Source organism: Corvus cornix, chromosome 1A (assembly GCF_000738735.6).
Source record: "Corvus cornix cornix isolate S_Up_H32 chromosome 1A, ASM73873v5, whole genome shotgun sequence".
In the NCBI taxonomy this organism is placed as follows: Eukaryota; Metazoa; Chordata; class Aves; order Passeriformes; family Corvidae; genus Corvus; species Corvus cornix.
In genome coordinates, this window is record NC_047057.1 from 47,791,784 (window position 1) to 47,810,623 (window position 18,840).

General features: G+C 44.8%; 1 protein-coding gene across 4 annotated transcripts in view; it reads right to left on the reverse strand.

Annotated features, from left to right (window-relative positions):
- GRIN2B (glutamate ionotropic receptor NMDA type subunit 2B) overlaps positions 1–18,840 on the reverse strand; it is a 240,919-nt gene that overhangs the window by 94,397 nt on the left and 127,682 nt on the right. For all 4 annotated transcript variants that reach the window (XM_019292611.3, XM_039570737.1, XM_039570738.1 and 1 more), the window contains exon 5: positions 1,387–1,501. In XM_019292611.3, coding sequence (XP_019148156.1) covers positions 1,387–1,501 — 115 coding nt within the window. The remainder of the gene's footprint in view (positions 1–1,386; positions 1,502–18,840) is intronic.

The window sequence follows — 18,840 nt, forward strand, 5'->3', positions numbered from 1 at the left end:
GTGCCACCTAGGAACAAATCCTCCTGGACTTTTCCTGGTAAGCATAAATGAAGTTGAGCGACGGACCGAGCCTGATGTGAGGTCTCTGCAGCCTGAGCTTTGCATGTCCACACCCTGTGCAGTATCTAGACAGCCTGCCTTCAACTATGTCCAAGAGCTGTCCACACATGCTATGCCACGCCATGCCATTTGTTTCCTCACACTCCTGACCCACTGAGACCTCCTCCAGCTCTAACAGACCATACACCCTCATCTGGTCTTCAAAGTGCCAAGACCATGAGGTAGACAGGTCCTTCTGGAAACCAGGCACAAGCTGGGGCCTTTTACCTTCTTCCCAAACTCCTGCAACTACTGGGAGACCCTAGTGCCTGCCAAGCACTAATGTGATTGCTCTTCTGTCTCATCCACAAGTTGTTCCTACAGCTCTCTCCTGAATACACTTCTCCTGACAGCTCCCCATTTCATTCTCATTTCCCCATTAATTTCTTCCCCGCTTTCACCAAGCAGGCCACTTGCAAGTCCATGCGGGGAACAAGCAAGGCAAGGAGAGAAAGCTTTCTGTGCATGGTGGGACAAAGGGCATTTTTCTAAGCCATACACATGATCACATCCAGACCAACTTCTGCTTCAAATCTATTGAGTGTTCTGATGAATTCTCCTTCCTTTGCTCTGACTTTTCACCCCCATAACTTTTTTATACATTTTCTTAGCCCTTAAACTACCCCCTCTGCTTCAATTGAAACCCTTTGGGAATGCTTGTTCTGAGCCTGGACCACTGACATTTGTGTGGGAGGTGAAATGAACCAAAACTTCCCACTAACTCAGAAATTCACACCATTTCTAAAATGGTGCTTTGGGTTACATGCAAATTATTCCAAAATATGCAAATTTGGATCTTTGAACAACTCAATATGATCTCACGTTCACATCCTGCTTAATGCACCATCCAATTGCAAGGGACCCTGGCCAGATATATCAGGCACAATTAACTCTGGCATAAATTACTAAGTGTGGCTGTAGCTCAATCACAGCCACTTAGCATACAGAACTTCACTGCCACCAAGCCATACAGAGAAATATTTTTGTCTCAGCCATTGAAACTCATGGCACAGAGGAGGTCTCTTCTCTGAAAGGCTGGAAAACTTACGTTCAGAGTTGCAGAAAGGAAGCTGATGAATTTTTTATGCATGCTAATGGAAGACTGTAATGGCATCCTGCATGGAGAAGACAGCAGCCTGGGCATTGGAGATACCAGTGGTCTGGGATACAAGAAGCAGATTGCCAGCCCTTGACAAGAAGTACAGAAAGGTGGGGAGGATCATTTGCCTGGAGCCTTCCCCCATCTTCTTCCCTCATGCAGTTTGAGAATTACCAAACATATCCTACCCTCTCCCACTTCCTCTCCTTGGTCAAAAGGATGATCACCAGCTTGGGATGCATCTGGTATCCGTCCTCACTGAACGACAAATTCCTGCCTTCAAAGGTGACATTGATCAGGTACCTGCAGGAGAGAGAAGAGAGCAAGGAGAACATTAATGCTTGGAAACCAAATCCAAAACGAGAGCCTGCCTTCCCTCTTCAGTTCACATCAGGAGGGTAGGAGCACAGTGCAAACAATGGAAAATCTAAGAGGAAAGGAGTTAGAAAAACAGGACAATTACTCCAGGAATGGGGACAATCAGGCAAGGCAGGGCAATTGCCCCCATTTTGTGACTGAGATAGGGAAGGATGTACTGGGTTGACTCTCAATGAAATCCTGAAAGCACGTCTGAGAGTCACACACATATATGCCCACAGTCCCTGGTTTTCCCCTACCTCAAAGGGCAGAGGGATCCATAGCAATCAGCTGTGTAAACACGCTCCACAGCCTACACTTTGCTCAGTCTCCAAAGGAGATTTTGCATGCCATTGGAGAACAGTGATGACCTACAGGTGAAGCAAAGGAGACAGCCTCCCCCCAGCCCAAATATTGAGGCAATGACTAGGGAAGCAGTGGAGAGAAGAGGCAGGAGAAGCACATCTGCAAGAAGCTGTATCCCTATCAGAGCCAGCGCACCTCATGGGACCCAGAATGATCTCATGAAGGAGTTTAGGAACCGGAATAATGATGTGGAAAGAGCCCAGTGAAAGTCCTTTTTCTTAGGGACAGAGTCGAGCCTTACACCCAGTAAGATCAAACTAAAGGGTGATCAGCCCTGCAGCCAACATCAGCGATTCTCTTTGTCTGGAAAGGCCCCATCACTTCTGCAGAAGGCACTCCCTGCTGGGGCATCTCATGTCAGCTGTACAAATGGACAGTTAAACAGTCCGGGCTTCAACCTCATTTATCCTAAAGCCTCCTTACTCAGCTCTGGAAAAGGGAAGAGCTTTAAGTGGACTGAGATTACAGCTACACTCAATTTCAAGGCCTTGCTGCATTGTGAGAACATGTTAAAATGGTGTTGCTCTAAATAAGAATCAGGTCTATTGTTTTCTTAACTGTCAGACCATCTAGAAATACACTGTAGGGAAGAGGAGGTAAATACACATTTCACAGTTCAGTGGTTTATATGACATCTCTGTGGCACTCTGACAGTTTCCCCTGTTCATATATTTCACTTCAATTCACAATCCTGTTGCATGAAGTAGATTTTACCTTTGTAAATCCACTCTGGCACCAGTAGCGTCACATCACCATGAGAGGCAGAGGTGACCAAGCTGCCTGCAGGGCTAGCCCCTGGACTCTGCACTCCCCTACTTTGCACAGTTCTATAAATTACACAAGCAACATTTCTATTACAGACATGAGCGGTTCTTCTGCTCTATTACACCATGACATCAGGAAACATTTCCTAATATTCAGCTTCAATTTATCCCTTCTGAACTCAATTTGAACCAATTTCAAGAAAATAAATAAGAGGAAAAAAAAATGTTCTTTCAGTGGGTTCACACTTTCCTACTATCTGCACAAAGAGACCTCCCTGCCAATCTAATGAAAGCATTGTATCAGGGAAACTTCTTCAACAAATGAAAAAGCAAGTCATGATTTTAGTTTCTTCCTTTTTCAAACTTTTTTGTTCTAACTTCATTAATCAACCAAATTATCTCCTAACTCCCCATTGCCAAGTGCAATCAGCAATTATGTTTATTTCTAAAGGAAATTCCACACTTGCGCCATGTTGTGACCTTCAAGGGACATGTTCAGCGTCGGAAACACAGCCATAAGGGAACCCAGCATGAAACATCTGCAACAGGACAATTTTCAAAGGCAGACTATTGGTTATTTTCCAAAAACCAAAGCCATTTGGAACCCAAACATTGAGAGAACCCCAAAACATCCTCCACCTGGAAAATCTTAGCCACGCTATTGATTGTAATGGCATAAAACATCCCATGTCAGGACCACACATGATCTTTTTCTGGCACTTTTTTCCCAGCTGTGTGAATTTTTCTGGTACTGAAGAATGTCAGGCAAGGACCACTGCCAGGTATGTGCACCCTATAAGACTTAGTTAAGGCTCTGGTGGTGGGAGGGATCTTCCAGTGGACCAAGATCACAAGTTCATGACTTCTCTGCACTGGCCACCTGAGGAAAGACAAAGAAAGGCTCCAAGAAGATGAGGATGCCATTAGTGTGGTGGGAGTTGCAGCTTTATATGTCAGTAATGAGTAAGTAATGCCAACATCTAATTAAACGAACACCAATATTGAACATTTCTCAACCCTTTCCTCTCACACCCAAGAATGATTCCACTAAAGGAATCTCCCTTGCACAGCCTGACAAGAAGAGTTCACATGAATCAGCAACAGATATGGGACAAGAGGGTGTCATTTATGTTCATTTTCACTGGAAAGATTAGAACCTCTAATAATAAAGGCAGGATCATCAACGACTCCGATCCTTGGAGATGCCTTGAGATTTACACTTAAAGCAGCACTAAAATCCCTTGCTTCACACCTTAATGACTGAAATTAGTCTCCAAATTTGGCGAAATAACTCTTCAGAGTGTTTTCTCTCCAACCCATTAGCAATATGTTTACAAAAGTTTTCAGGAGAAGCGCAGAAGAAGTGGCATCCCCCCCAGCTTTCCCTGTTCTCCCATACCTCACTGGATCCTGCCACCTAACACAGAGATGCAGGGTGAGAGCAGCTCACAGGGAGCTGCGGGGCTTGCTCGGGTGCACTGAGCCTATGTGACAAAGCATCAGGGCTTGAAGGACTCCCCGGCAGGCCGAGTCAGCAGCATGCTGCAAGGCAGCCACACTCGAGTGGCTCTGCCCTCCATCATTACTGCAGCAGCAGTCATCCCCTTCAGCAGCACTGCTGCCCTGGTACACCAGCACCACTGCTGCCTGCTCTGGGCAGGGGGATTTGTTTCCTCCCTGCAGCCTACACACACTCCAGTCCCTAAACAGGCAAGCAGGGGGCTGAGAGGCTCCCTGACATGGCTGAGCTGAGCCACCAGCTGTAACAGGGGCACAACATGAGGGGAGCAGGTTGTGCATGCAGGTGAGGTAAACCAGGAGGAAACTGTGCCTGTAAAAATCTTAATCCCTGCATGTTTGGGACTCCAAGATGGAGAGAGTTAGGGAAAGAGAAAGGGGGGCACAGTGGGGGCAGACACAGGCAATTTAATTTAAGTTGCTAGAAGCACCTTTCAGCAAAAGATTTTGCTTATGTGGGAATTTCTGGAACTACTTGATGCAAGCACAGAACGGTTGAGCCCTTCGCCAGCCAGATGCAATGCCCAAACTCAGAGGGGTGAGAGCAAAACATACACAGCCTGTGGAAACAGGCTGACATCGTGAGCCCTGTGGTATGGACAAGCAGTCAGGAACAAAGGGACGTGCCCTTGGGCACGAAGCAAATTAGACCCAGGGGGACCTAAGTCCCCATCCTGGGCTCTGAGGTAACATCACCCATCCTAGATGTAAGGCTGTCAGCCCTGCAAGTTAAAGGAGAGTGTTTTAAAGGCTGGTTGGCATAGCAAACGGAGCATTAAAAACACATCAGATGGCCAATTTAGGACCAGCAGAGAGATGATGACATTTTAAATGGTTTCAGCCAGTGATGGAGAAAGCCTGGAGATACAAATGTGGTGGGCTCAAGGAGCTTGAGGGAACACAGAAAGGGCTAACCAAATTTTTTCTACCCCAGAGACAGACGTGAAGGAGATGCATTTGAAATCAGCACTAGCCACTCCTGCCTCCAGTGCCTTGCTTGGAATCAGCTCCTCCTGAGCCTGCTGACCGGATGGGCAAATTTGGACATGGCATCGGTTCACTCCATCACACTCCCTGCCTCACATGTGTGCAGCACACACACACAAACACACACACTCCCTGTGTCCTGTCAGTGTTTATTATGCTTCAGTGAGACAAGCAGGCTGTCTGAAATGGTGTGATTATCCTTACATCGATCGCTTCCCTGAATAAGACAGACCATATAAATAAAACAGCCTCTCCACAGTCAGCACTGGGGAGTCATCTCAGCAGCCCAGCACACAAGGGAAAAACAGGGTGTAGGTGGAGAGTGGGGGAAGAAAAGCTGTGAGATACCTTTTACCTTTGCAGGGTAAAAGGCAGGTGGAATGTGATGCAGGATAAAGAGATGGGGATGCAAACCACCATCATCCTGTCTGGAATCTCACTGTAATGGGAAACACTGAGGCCACTTATAACAGCAGTGAGATGAAAGTAGTGAAAGGCCTTTACCCCACAGAATCTGCATGGTGAAATAGCCTTTTTTCACCCCTAGAGACAGTGTTAAAAATCCACCAGTCTGAGGTATCAGGGAACAGACCCGCTTCATGCCCAGGAAGGAGCAAAAAATAAAGCATGTTACTGCATTTCAGTAGAAGTGCCCACAGCTCCAAACCATGTTCCCTCTCTCAGCACCAGCAAGACCTACCCAGCCTCACCTGATGCAAACAACAGGGCCAGAGTACATCAATCCAGCCCTGCAGCAGAGTCCTGCCCATCCCTCACACCTGCTCCTGGACAAGGATGGACAGACAAAAAAATGGGTGGACTCAAAGGACAGGGAAAAGGGAGTCTAGGACCAGTACACTTATCTACAAATGGGAATTCTGACCTTCAAGGGGCAAGTGATTGACAGATGAAAGACTTAACCAGCACTAACTATGCTGTTAATACCTTCATCTGAGTGACTGAAATAGTGTTGATTTTTCTAATGAGGAAACCACAATAGATCCCTTTCATTTCTTACACCTCCATTCTCCAAACCCATGGAAAGCTTAAAATAATACAGATATTATTTCTCCATACCACTGTTCGAAATATCTGTGGCTGCCTCTGACTCAGAGCACAGCCAACTCACACACAAGAGCCATCCAGACCCAGATGTGTGTGCATGAGGTCTCTTGAGGTAACACAGGCTCCACAGGATTTCAAACCCAATTGCTTACCCCCCAAAATGGTGAGCCTTTGATCAAATCAATCTGCCTGGGCCTTTGATCAAATTTCACTATGGCTGGTCCTGATCCCGGCTGAGGTTCTTTCAGAGGTTCTCCCATTGCTCACTGCCCTGCGCTGTCCCTCGCATTGCTGTGCTGCCAGTGGCTTGTGGAGCTGTGAAAGGCAGGCACATCTGGCTGTATCTGTAACATCTGTTCAGTGTCAGGTACAATTTAGAGCAAAAGGATTCCATGCAAGGGGCATGACTGCAGCTGATTTTATGTAACAAGAAGCTATAATGAAGAACAAAACCAAAACAAGTTAGAAAAAAAAAAAATAGAAGCAATCACTGACTAGGAAAATTAAATCTTAAAGGAATAGTATCTCACTCTTTTGCATTTGTTTCTTTCTCTTTCACTGTCAGTGGTACCACTGAATATGGGAAGATGCACCACAAGAAAGAAAGTGTAGAAAAGAGTGCTACCAAATTCCAAATTGTGCAGGCATCCTCCACTAGAAAATCTTCCCAGACTACAGCCTAAATTACTTCTAGGAATCAATCTTACCAGTAGCCTTAGAGAAATGCCCAGAGCTCAAGATTGTTTTCATTAAGCAAAAAGGTTAGGAGATCATCTAGATTAGGAAATATCCCTCAGGCTAAAAGACAACAGAGATATAAGTGATTAACTTGGTTTGTCTCTGCCGTCCATACCTTTTTAGAAAACAAGAGGGCAGCTACTGGGCTGGAATAAATCAGAGATATTCATGTGACATCAACGGAGTGATACCGTTCAATCCACTGAGATTGGCCCCTCACCTCCAGGAAGATGAATTTTTTTGGTGGTTGACCCTGACCTCTTGAAATAACCATTTCTGGTGAAAAACAAATTTCTACTGAACTGTCCTTGCTGTTCCTCCAACATATTTAGCAGAGTTGCTCTGAAAACAATGTGTATGTGTGCTGAGACTTCCAAGGGAAAGCGTCTATGTACAGTGGAAGGATGAATATTTTCCATCAATCCCTCTCTTAATCTTAAAAAAAATGGTACTTCCACTTTGTTTCCCATTTCTTCTATTTATCTACCATGAATTTGTAATTTCAGAAAGACTGAGCTGACAGTTCCTAGGGACTGAGGATATATCTATCCTTGGAGGATGCAGGGAGGCACAGCAATGGCAGGGCTGCTCTCCTACACACATTGCTTGATCCTAATGAGACGGGACCATTCCTGAGAACAAGAAGCAAAGCTCACTTTCCACAGTGTGTGCAGCCCCAAGCCTCCCTCCTGAGAATGTAAGAGGAGACTCATCACCGCAGTACAGGGTTTTGCCTCACAGGTATCCATCAGGAAGCAGACAGGGTGGGGGAGTCACTGTGCAGGGTCACCAAATTACCTCTCAAAAGAGAACATGGGGTCAGCTCCAATCTGGGGCAGACATGACGGTAATGACACCTAGGTGGAAGGTTGCTTGTCCAGTGAGCTTCAGAGTTTTCACAATAAATTTTTCCTCCATGTACATAATGTCATCCAGGACCTTATCTCCCATTTGCTTTTCATCCTACGCAGTCACTGCCTTCTGTACAAATGGGGAAAGATGAGCCATTCAGGCCTAGTGGCATCTCACACTCACTCTGCCAGGGTGCTGCTGATAGTACCAAAGCCAGACTGCATGTGACTTGTAGGATACACAAATATACAATAGGGTGAGGTAACCTGTTAATGGGAAAAAGAGCAAGATAAATCTTCATTTTGTCCCGTGTGCTATGCTGGTCACAGCATTATCTTGAAAACTCAACCAAAGACAATTTTTTCTCACAGACATCCTGACTAACCTATTTTCACAAATGCCAGAGCCATGAAAAATTATCTGGCAAAACCACTTTTTAAATGGGAAAGAGGGATAAGAATGTGGCCACAACATTTTCTCATGAAGAGGTCAACATTTTGTTAGAAAGAAAAAGAAACATAAGATCTGAAAACTGTAGTAACTTTGGACAGAAGATGAAGCTTCTGGTACCATCATACTCCCACAGAGTCAGGTCTGTTGTGTGACACCTCCTGCCCTTTCTTTTGTGGACAAGAGTTCCAATTAAAACATATCTGTGATGTGCCACATGGAAAGAATCCTACAAGGAACAGCATCACCTCAAAAGGGGAAGGAATATCACTGAAGATTTAGTTCAAGTTTCGTGAAGGAGAAATAGGAATATAAAATTCCCATGCTCCTAATCACAAGAGACAGCATATAGGATTTCCATGTCAAAATATTCCTTTTTAAACCCAAAATACTTGATTTACAAATACTGATTTCTTCTAAATTCATATCTTTTTTGTCCTTTTTATTTTCCCCTGGGAAAATGACACAGTCCTAAGTAGCTAGGGAATATACCTCTACATCTTCTGGCCCCACTGGAAATAAAACAGAAATAAGGAGAAGTGTTTTAAGAGCATACTCTAGTTAAAGCTGGAAATATCTATTAATGTCATAGGAAATCAGTCTATTCTCAGAAAGGTTTTTTTAGCCAGAAAAGTTTTGATAAAAACAAATATACTTCTGAACTGACTCACCAAACCTTTAAGTAACAGAACATAGCTAATAGAAAATTAGCTTTAAGGTCAGAATTGTTACAGTCACTGGATAAAATAAAAACTAAATGTTCAGTCCAAAATTGGATCAAGCTGGGAAGCTTTACAGAGTTATTAAATTCCTGCCAATTACTTTTTTAAGGTATTGTTTTTTTATTGCTACACCTTTACATCCTTCCTTATTCATTAGGTACAGATACCATATCACTATTCTCCAAAGCAAAACTGGTTTTCAAGGTATTTCTCCCATTTGAAAGGACTAAAAATCAGCTTACATGGGGCTGTAAAAGCATGGAAAATTACATTTGTCTGAACAGCCTACAATGGGTCATAATTATGTCTTGGCACCAACTAACAGGTCACTGATGAAAGCCATACCACTAGAATAAGGCAAATACTGAAAGGTTAGGAGATGTCCTTCAGATCTGTTTATCTGTCTTAAGGCATAGTCATACAATCATTGATAGCAGAAGCAGTCACAGAACAGAAGTCAAATGAGGCTCTTCAGTGATTTTTCACTCAGGATGATGTCTTTCAAGCTCTGTCAATTTGAAGAGCTGTAAAAAAATATTCCAGTTGAACTCCTGTCCCTATGCAGTGAATTTAATCCTGCTGACAGCAGCCCTATTTTTCTTAATAATTTTTGTACATCCCCTTGAAATCTCTCATGTGGCTGTGGACCACAGCTTAAAAAAACTGGCCAAGCAGATGTGCATATCAACAACCTCTTTGGTCTTCTGAAGGTGGCTGGTATGCTGGTGCCGAGTCAGCCATCAGGGCATCTTGCTATTTACCCAGAGTTCAATCCAGTTTCTGTCCTGAGAGTCAAGACCAGCAAACAAGTGAACACATCAGTTTTCCTATAGAGCTTTCAGAATATTTTTGCTTGTGGAAAACCACTCAAATCTGCCAGAAGGGTCCCTCTCACTGACAAAAGCCAGGCAAGGCTAAACCAGTTGGAGAGACTGAAATAAATCCTTTTATTATATTCTCAGAAACAGCAAACTAACTCAACTTTTTTGACCCAAGGTGAAACCACTAGCGATTTTGGGGTTATTCAAGTTTATCAAGCGTTGAAAGCATTCACACATTTGTAAGGGGCAATGAATTCACAGTGTTGGCAGGAGCAGAGTCACGCCTGCAAGGAGACTCACTCCAAAAAGTGTGACTGCATTTTCTTGGGTCTGTAGCCATTCGGCCAAGCTGGCACCCTATCACTTTCTTCCCTATCACATCTCCAAGGGGAATTCAATTCAAAAAGTAAACAAATAATCACTCCTGTCTGTAACTGGGAAGGGAGGGTCTGGAGGTTGCTCTTCCTTTGCCAGAGGAGCCACTCTCCCTCTGCTGCTGTTCCCTCTCCTTTCTCCCTCTTTCTCTCCCTCTGTGGGTTGATGTTTCCATGGAAACGTGTTCTTCAGTGCCGCTGAAATTACATTGCATTTAAAGCATTAACCCTTCCTTGGGCTGAGGTAAGTCTCAGAATGATTAGGGTTCATTTTTTTTATTTCTCCCTTTTCTTTAAGCTTTCTTGTGGTTTTTTTTTCCTTGCAGCATTAGGAAAACCTCTTTCTTTCCAAGAAGACCTCCCATCTAGCATTTGTCTGACAAGGGGCATAGGATGCATCACCAGTGGGGTAGTGTCTAAATTAAGATTTCTTAATTCCTTTTTTTTTTTCTACATGAAACCCTTAACGCGTTTCTCTCCACAGTACATGCAAAGAGGGAAAATGCTGCAGTAGCAAATAAAATGAAGAGTAAGATAGAAGGAGAGGAGTAAGATAGAAGGAGAAGCAAGAAAGCCACAAGCTGGCACATGCGAAAAACACGGCTTTGGTTAATACCAGAGCTGAAACCCTTGTAGTCACGCACTGATCAGCATCTTCTTCATTGCAAAGTGCCATAATCACAGACCTCACCACTCCTCCTCGAGCCTGCCTCCTCTTCCTCTTCACAATCCGGTCCATAATTAGTCATCCTTGTCCTCACTTGTAGCTAGCACTCCAACAACACTCGGTGCAATTAGTAGCCTCCTCACCAGCAGCACCTTCCCCGTGTGGCTGCTTCTCCACCCAATCTGCCATCTCTGCCATCCTTCCCTTTGGCTCTCTGTTGGCATCCGCCACTTTCACCAGTACTTCCAGCACAGCCACTGCTGTTACACTGCTGCCTTCACTGCAGACAGCTCAACTGCACGACTGACCCTTTCTCTGCTCTGACTGTGACAACAAGGCTCTGAAAGTCAAGATGTCCCCATTTGGGTGCACCCTGGACCTCAGGTCCTAGCTCAAAAATGACCCTGCAAATCCTCAGCCTTTGCTTATACCCACCCAAGTCACAGCAATAACACCTCTGTGCTCTTCTTTCACTGACATCATCCCTTTTTCAAACAGTGGGAAAATATAAAAGAGATAAACACCAAGAATTTCATTCCAGTTTTTCACACGGATTCCTACCCTCAGGCATGCCTCCTTTCTGCCCCAAAATCCCATGTCCTGACAGCTTGCAAACTGCTTCCATTAATTCCACCTGTATAGCTACAGAGTCCATATTCCCTTGCACCATCTATTTTGGGTTTCCCAACACACACTTCAAGCCTATCTCACCATTCTCAACTCTTGCCCCAAAGCCAGGGTGTGAAGAATCCTGCTTTGAGCTGGGTGCATATGTAGTGCCTTGAGGATGGATCAGTGTGGGAGGAAGATGCTATTCTGAAATGAATGATAAATATGGATAATAAACCCAACCTAAGTCTTTTATGCCTGTCTCTAGTGGGTTCCCAATATGGGAGATAGAAATATCATGGGTACATTTTGAACACGGCTGGGAACACTGCCAAAGTCCTACTCAGAGTTCACACATTTACATCATTTATATCATATCCGACTTGTGCCTTGTATTATTAACTTTGTAGAGTGTTTTGCGATGTAGTTTGTAGTCCAGGCTCTGTTAAATCAACTCACATGCCTCTCTCTCTCTCTCTTCCTTTTGGTAAAAGAGAGCGAGGGATCTGGGGCTACACAAAGTCTTGCTAAGCACAAGAAGGGTGACTGTGTTTGCTGATATGATCAGTGCACTCCTACATTCTCATATAGTGTTCTGGAAAATCTTTTGGGATCCATCCCTGAGGCCTGACAGGTGCAAAAAGAAGGGAAATATTTGCATTCTGGTCAATAATTCGACTCCTAGACCAGATAGGTAGTGAATAAATAATTTTCCCAATTGCTGCTAAATGTTCAGAAGCCTCTGTGAAACACAGAGATGGGGTCCACCTCACAGATGCCCAACATGCCACTGCAACTTCTCAGGCTTCTTCCTCAGCTGTGTTGGAAAAGAGGTTGAAGATGGAAGTAGACAAACAACCCAGGGCATGGGACTGAAGAAATTATGTTTGTCTAGAACAGGGTAAAGGCATATTGCCAAGGAAAAAGGGAGAGCTCTGCTGACAGATCAGGCTTTTTGCAAGCACTGCTGAGAGATCAGGCCTTTTGCTTTCTGTGCAGCAGACACATTCTGTGGCAGCTGGAAATCCATCACCTTCCAAGGATTCATCCAAAAGAAGAGGCTCTACAATGACCTAGCACTGTGACTTTACGGTTTTGTAAACCAGTAGTTTTTCCAACAGTCTGAAAAGACTCAATGTTATACTTCATCCCCTGTTCCACATGTCCAGGTTAGACTCCATGACTACTATGGCATCTGAGGTCAGGCAAGAAGCAAGTGACTCAGACGCCTGGCACACACAGAAAATGGGGAGAGGTAACAACAATGAGTAGATAAGGAGACTGCAGCAGGCCACCTGAATGTAAGCATCTTATAAAAATGAACTAGAGCGTGCATCCTCAGTGTTTCCTGAGCAAGAAAAGAGTCAACTTCAGCCCATGTAGCTTCATCTCCAGTGAAATAAATGTGCCATTTTATTCTAGAGTTGCATTTGATCTTGAATTACTTCTCTTCTTCTCTGAGAAAAGGTCACTTTAAAGAAGCCTCAGGCATGATACTAACATTGCATCCAATAAAAGACTCTCAGGAGGTCTGAAATAAGTACAAGGTCCAAATTTGGGATATATTATCTGAACCTTTTTCCTTCTCCCTTCTGAAAGTCAGAGTGGGAAATCTGACAAGAATATTTCTTTGCTCAGGAGACTTACAGGACTCCTTGGTCCTAGAAATACTGTGAACATGGTTTTCCAGCAAGCATCTGAGCACTCCAGCCCACAGTGTCCACTGTGGGAAGTCTGAACACAGAATGGATGGAAACAAGTGTCCCAGGAGTGAGACCAGAACAGTTCCATGGAAAGTGCATCAGAGGGTCAATCTCCACATCTATTACCATACCACAGCTCCCTCCAGTTCAACCAGCTCTCAGATATTTAACTATTTTCACCTTTAATTGGTAATAAAGCTAACGAACTAAAACATAACCCACAAATCTCATACACAAGTCCTGATAGATTGTGAACATACCCTGAAAGCTTGGGAATTAGCATAAGTACCAGGTGGAATAACGTGGGCTCTAGTTCTGGTCTCATTCAGTACCTTCAGCTGCATCATTCCCACAGCCCTTGCTATGCACATATTGTGGCAGCATATGAGTTGTCTGCACCCTTTTCTGTTGGCAGCAGTCACTAAAATCACTTCAGAAAAAGCTGCCTCAAAAGGAGGCACCTTTCAGAAATCTCTCACTCCTCCTTTTTCTCCAATGTGTCTTGGGTGCTTATACATCATTGATTCAGACTCCAGATGCTAAACAACACAGTTGCTTCAAAAAACTCGTCACAAACTCCAATGTCACGTAAGCACTTCTCAAAGCCATAACCTTGATGGGGTGCCCAGTAGCTGGAGGTCCCATCCAGAGCTTCACACCACCCTCCCTCCAGGAGGACTTCCAGTTCCAAGATAACGACCTCCTTCTTGCCCAGGCACAAGCATTCAAAGAGGCAGGTGCAGCCTTCCCTACCCACACATTAAACTGAAGAGCAAACGTTGAAAAAAAACCATGAAAAAAAAACCAAACCAGAAACCCAAACCCCAATGGGTGTGGGGGGATCTGAAATTCTTTGTGGATTATGACTTTTCCATGGCAACAGGCTTGAGAAACAGGAGGGCTGGGGAGGGGGGTGAGGAGAGGGAGAGGGAGGGAATGGGAGGCAGAGTGCTGAGGAGGGAGCAAGCAGCACTGGTATATTGCCATGGAAACCCTCTTCCATCAGCAGCCAACTGCCAAAGTCAGTCAGGATCCTAGAAATGGACTTGGAGTGGGGCCTGGGAGGTGCTGGGGGAGTCACCTTGCCAGCCCTGAGGCTACCTCCACCCCAAGAACCTTGGTCCCACTCTTCTCCCCCTTCCCCAACAGCCTTGACACTGCTTCTGCCCTTGCCTCCACCAGACAGAGCCAAATTTGGCCCAGCTGAAGAGTGGGAGGAAATACAAATCAGCAAACGAAACAACCAGAGCAGGAGAAAAGCAGCGAGGCAAAGAGGGATTAATTTTTCTGATAGCCCTTGGTTTTCTTTCCACCTTTCTGGATTGATTTGGACCACGCAGATGTATTTGTTTTCACACCCCAGATGGCTGTAGAAAGAGGATGTCACTCCTAATCACTGAAATCAAGATGGAAATTTTACTTCCCTGCAAACTTAGCTACCGAGGAAAGAGAAGGGCTGTTGTCGGGTTCACATTTGCACAAGGCCAGGTCCCTTTCAACTGTGTCTGTCCCACTCAGTACAGCATATGTCCCAACCTATCTCTAAAACATGACAGATGCCACAAGTGAAAAATTAGAGGAGATTCTGTTAATGGAAACGAAGTACACAGTGAAAATAAGTTAATTCTGCCTTCTAACCCTCATCTGTAACACTTGGAGGGCAGGCAACTCGGTGGAATGAACAACCATTCACACCCCTTTGCACACTGTGTTTTATCAGAAGCCTTTTAGTGCCATAAGAAATGGTCAAACACAGAGTTTGGAGAAAGAACTTAAAAGGGGCTGGCAAATTCTGTGAACCTGTGCTAGTATTTATAGCTGTACCCCTAGCATGGCAAGGGATGGATGAGTCGTTTTAGGCTGCAGACGGCTGCAGACGGCAGGAAGGAATTGACTCCTACTCCAACCACACAACTGGCTAAGCAAATTGTGGAGGAAGATTCCCTTCTCCTGAAGCATCTGTTATCACCCATCTGATTGCACAATGAATCAGTAGTATGAGGACAGGCTGCTGTGAGGGTGGGGGAAGAGGGAAAGAGAGATTGCAAATCAGGCAGTTATAAAGCAAGGAGATGCCAGTTTCCACCTCATCACAGAAAAGGACATGGACCAAACAGAAAGGGCCTGGTTTGTATGCTTTTAAGTTATGTGTTTGGATTACTACTGATAGTATAGCACCAAAGAAGTAGCTTTTTTACTGTAACAGCAGCTTGGTTTTCCCACATTTATTCCAGAGCTGGGGATCCCAAAGTGCTCTATGCTCTGATCATTCATCTCTCTAAATGATCTGCACTGATGAAATAAAACAACCAGCCTGCAGACAATGCTCCAGCAGAAGAAAAAATCCTTGTCCTAGTGCTCTGAGCCCAGTCACAGCTCTGCTGGAGCACCAAGTGATTCATCTGCACTGCTCTGCTTATTATTGAGATTGGAGCCCAAGCCAAGGCCTCCAGACCACTTCTAAGATTATCTAGTCACATTATATGGGACAAAGAAAATGAGCATGGACAGTAGCAGAACTTTTCCCAACTTTCCTGATGAGGGAAGAATAGATGACCGACTCTTCTCAGATTCATTACTTCCTGTGTGTCTGATACAAATATACTACAATAAGGCCTTCATAATCTCAGCATCAGGCTGAAAATTACTGAAAAATCACTAATGGGTCAGACTCTTACTTCAACTGTTGCTGGGACCTAAAACCAGTTGGAGGAAGAAAAAGGAAATTATAAAAATGACCTATTACAGGCTTAAGCAGTAAAGAAGTCAATGCAGAAAAGAGACAGCACAGGATTAGTTTTTCACATGGACTTCGATTGTGAAACAACCAATAAATCAATCCAACTCAGTGCTGATTTCCAGATCTGACAAGATTTGACGAGAAGCTCAACATGACCTGGCAATGTGCATTTCCAGCACAGAAAGCCAACCATATCCTGGGCTGCTTCAAAAGCAGTGTGGCCAGCAGGGTGAGGGAGTTGATTCTCTCCCTCTGCTCTGCTCTGCTCTGGTGGGACCCCACCTGGAGTGCTGCATCCAGCTCTGGGGTCCCCAGCACAACGAGGGCATAGATCTGTTGGAGCAAGTCCAGAGGAGAGCCACCAAGATGATCAGAAGGGAAGAGCACCACTCTTATGAAGACAGCTTGAGTTTGGGTTGTTCAGACTGGGGAAGAGAAGACTCCAGTGAGACCTTATAGCACCTTCCAGTACCTAAAGGGACTACAAGAGAGCTGGAGAGGGATTTTTTATAAGGGCATGGAACGATAGTACAAGGGGGAATGGCTTCAAACTGAAAGAGAGTAGGTTTAAATTAGATATAAGGAAGAAATTCTTCACTGTGAGGGAGGTGAGGCACTGTAATGGGTTGCCCAGAGAAGTTGTGAGATGCTCCATCCCTGCAAGTGTTCAAGGCCAGGCTGGATGGGACTTTGAGAACCTGGTCTAAAGGAAGGTGTCCCTGCTCATAGCAGGTGGGTTAGAACTAGGTAATTTTTAAGATCCCTTTGAATACAAACCATTCTATGATTCTATGGTCTGTATCGAGAAGTCCCTGGCAAGTCTGTTCAGTTGGGACCAATTTCAAGCAGGTGACCTCGCAAGAGGAGTTTCTATTCAGGCAGGGCCCCTTTGAAATCTTGAAGTAAGGTGTTGGGAGTCATTCCGTAGGCCAGTATGGGGATGCTATTGGGGAAAGCTAGTAGGCCCAGATGAGTTCAAGTCTGGGTCATTTTTGTGAGATGTAGTCTGATTTGGAGCCTGGACAAAGTACCATGCTCTATGGGCAGGAGAAAGGCATGGGGGGGTCCCACTAGATGAGAAAACACTGTGATCCCTACTCAAAGGGCAGCAAAGCTGCATCTTAGCCTCAGACAAGGTGAAGAGAGGACAGTGCACAGCCCAGAGCCCACTGTGCATACAACAATAACCGTGCACCAATAAAAGGAACCAATATCAAGTATTTTCTTTCTGACTTCACTGCTGCAATTACTCTTCAGGAATGCTCTGCAACACTGGATGCACAAGTCCAAACGGGACAGATTTATTTCTTGTGGCCTGAAGTCTGTTTCAGAGACCTTCTACTTCTGAGCTCAGCGAGGGCTCCCAGCCAGCTCACCCCCAGTTATTGACTCATCAGTGGCAGTACCAAACAGGAGCCTGCCCCTGGAAGCCAGACTCCTATCGGCTACTTTGTGCCTGGCACTGAACTTTTTATCACTGTATCCCTTGCACCTGCCTCCAGGGAAATGGACAGGCTATTAAATATGGACTCGTATCACTTACAGCAGCTTTGCTGGCCCATCTGTGAAATTGCTCTGTGTGTCTTGAAGGCGTGCGCAAGAGATGTTCTCTTCCCCCCTCCCTCATCCTCCACTGATGGATTGGGTCTGTCAGCTTGTCAGCTCTCATTGGGCACTGTTTGACATCAGTCCACATTGGGGCAGTGAAAATCTGTTTGCAGTCAGCTCTTCCAATAGCTCCTGTGAAAGAGGGGAGGCTGACCCACTCCAAAACATGCTGCCTCAGCTGGCTACCAAAGAGCCACAGATGATAAGAGTGATAGAAAACAGCTTGAGAGAGGGTGGCAAAGCTGCAGGTTTCTTTGGGGTCTGTTGGGCAGGTCATGGAGAACCCTGAGAGCTGGGGTAGGGACCTCATGACTCTTGGATCCCATGCACAAACATTGCCACCAAGACCAGTAGTCAGTGACTGAAAAAGAGGAAGTTTACACAGCTGAGGTTGTGCAGGGACACAGCTTAGTGGAGTGGGCCCTGGAATAATGTTCTGAGCATCCCTGGCCTCTCAACTTGCAAATGTCATCTGTCAATCCCAGACTCAGTCCTTCCAGAGCAGTTCTGACAGGGGTAGATGAGAAGGGACATCAGAGGCAAGCTAGGCTTGCAGAGCCTCCAGAGGGTCAATTGCCATGGCACATCAAGTAGCCAGTCATTCAAAATAGGGTTTCTTAACCCTGCTTTCTTAATGTCTAAAAAATTCAAACTGTTTGATATCCCTGAAAATCCTTCTCAGAGTTTTTATAGAAAGCCAGAATTGAAGCTCTTGTGGCTAATCACAGTGTCTTGGAATGAGAACATTAAATTATTAGGAACACTGAAGTTGCCTTCTTGTCCCCCTTCAATTCATTTTATTCTGACATGGGAAAAGTCATGTGAGAAATATGAGTTTCTAGGAAGAAGCTGAGGTGCTATGATGGGCAGTTCAGAGACTAAGAAGACCTAATGAAGCCTACAGAGATTTGCAAAGGGAGCCATTTGGACAGGAAAAAGGGGAACTGTACTTCAAAATTCACATATAGGTCCAGTTTCAGCTTTGTAGTTCCACTTCCAGCTGCAAGCCTTCATTTAGCTCTCTGAAATTGTAAAGGCTTTGACCCTCTTTGTTATTGCAGCCCTTGATTGGCAAAACAGTTCTACAGATGAGCTCTTCAAATTGCCATTTTTTGCTCTCCTGCAAAATAAGATTTGTTTAGGCCATGAAAGAAGAAACACTTGATTGGATTTCTGTGCCTAGACAACAATATTCCAGATACTGTCCAGTCCCACCATGCCATGCCCTGTGAGAGAAGCAAATAAAAACACACCTCAGGATGCAAATATCACGACAGCAAACAAGATTTTAACAGTCACAG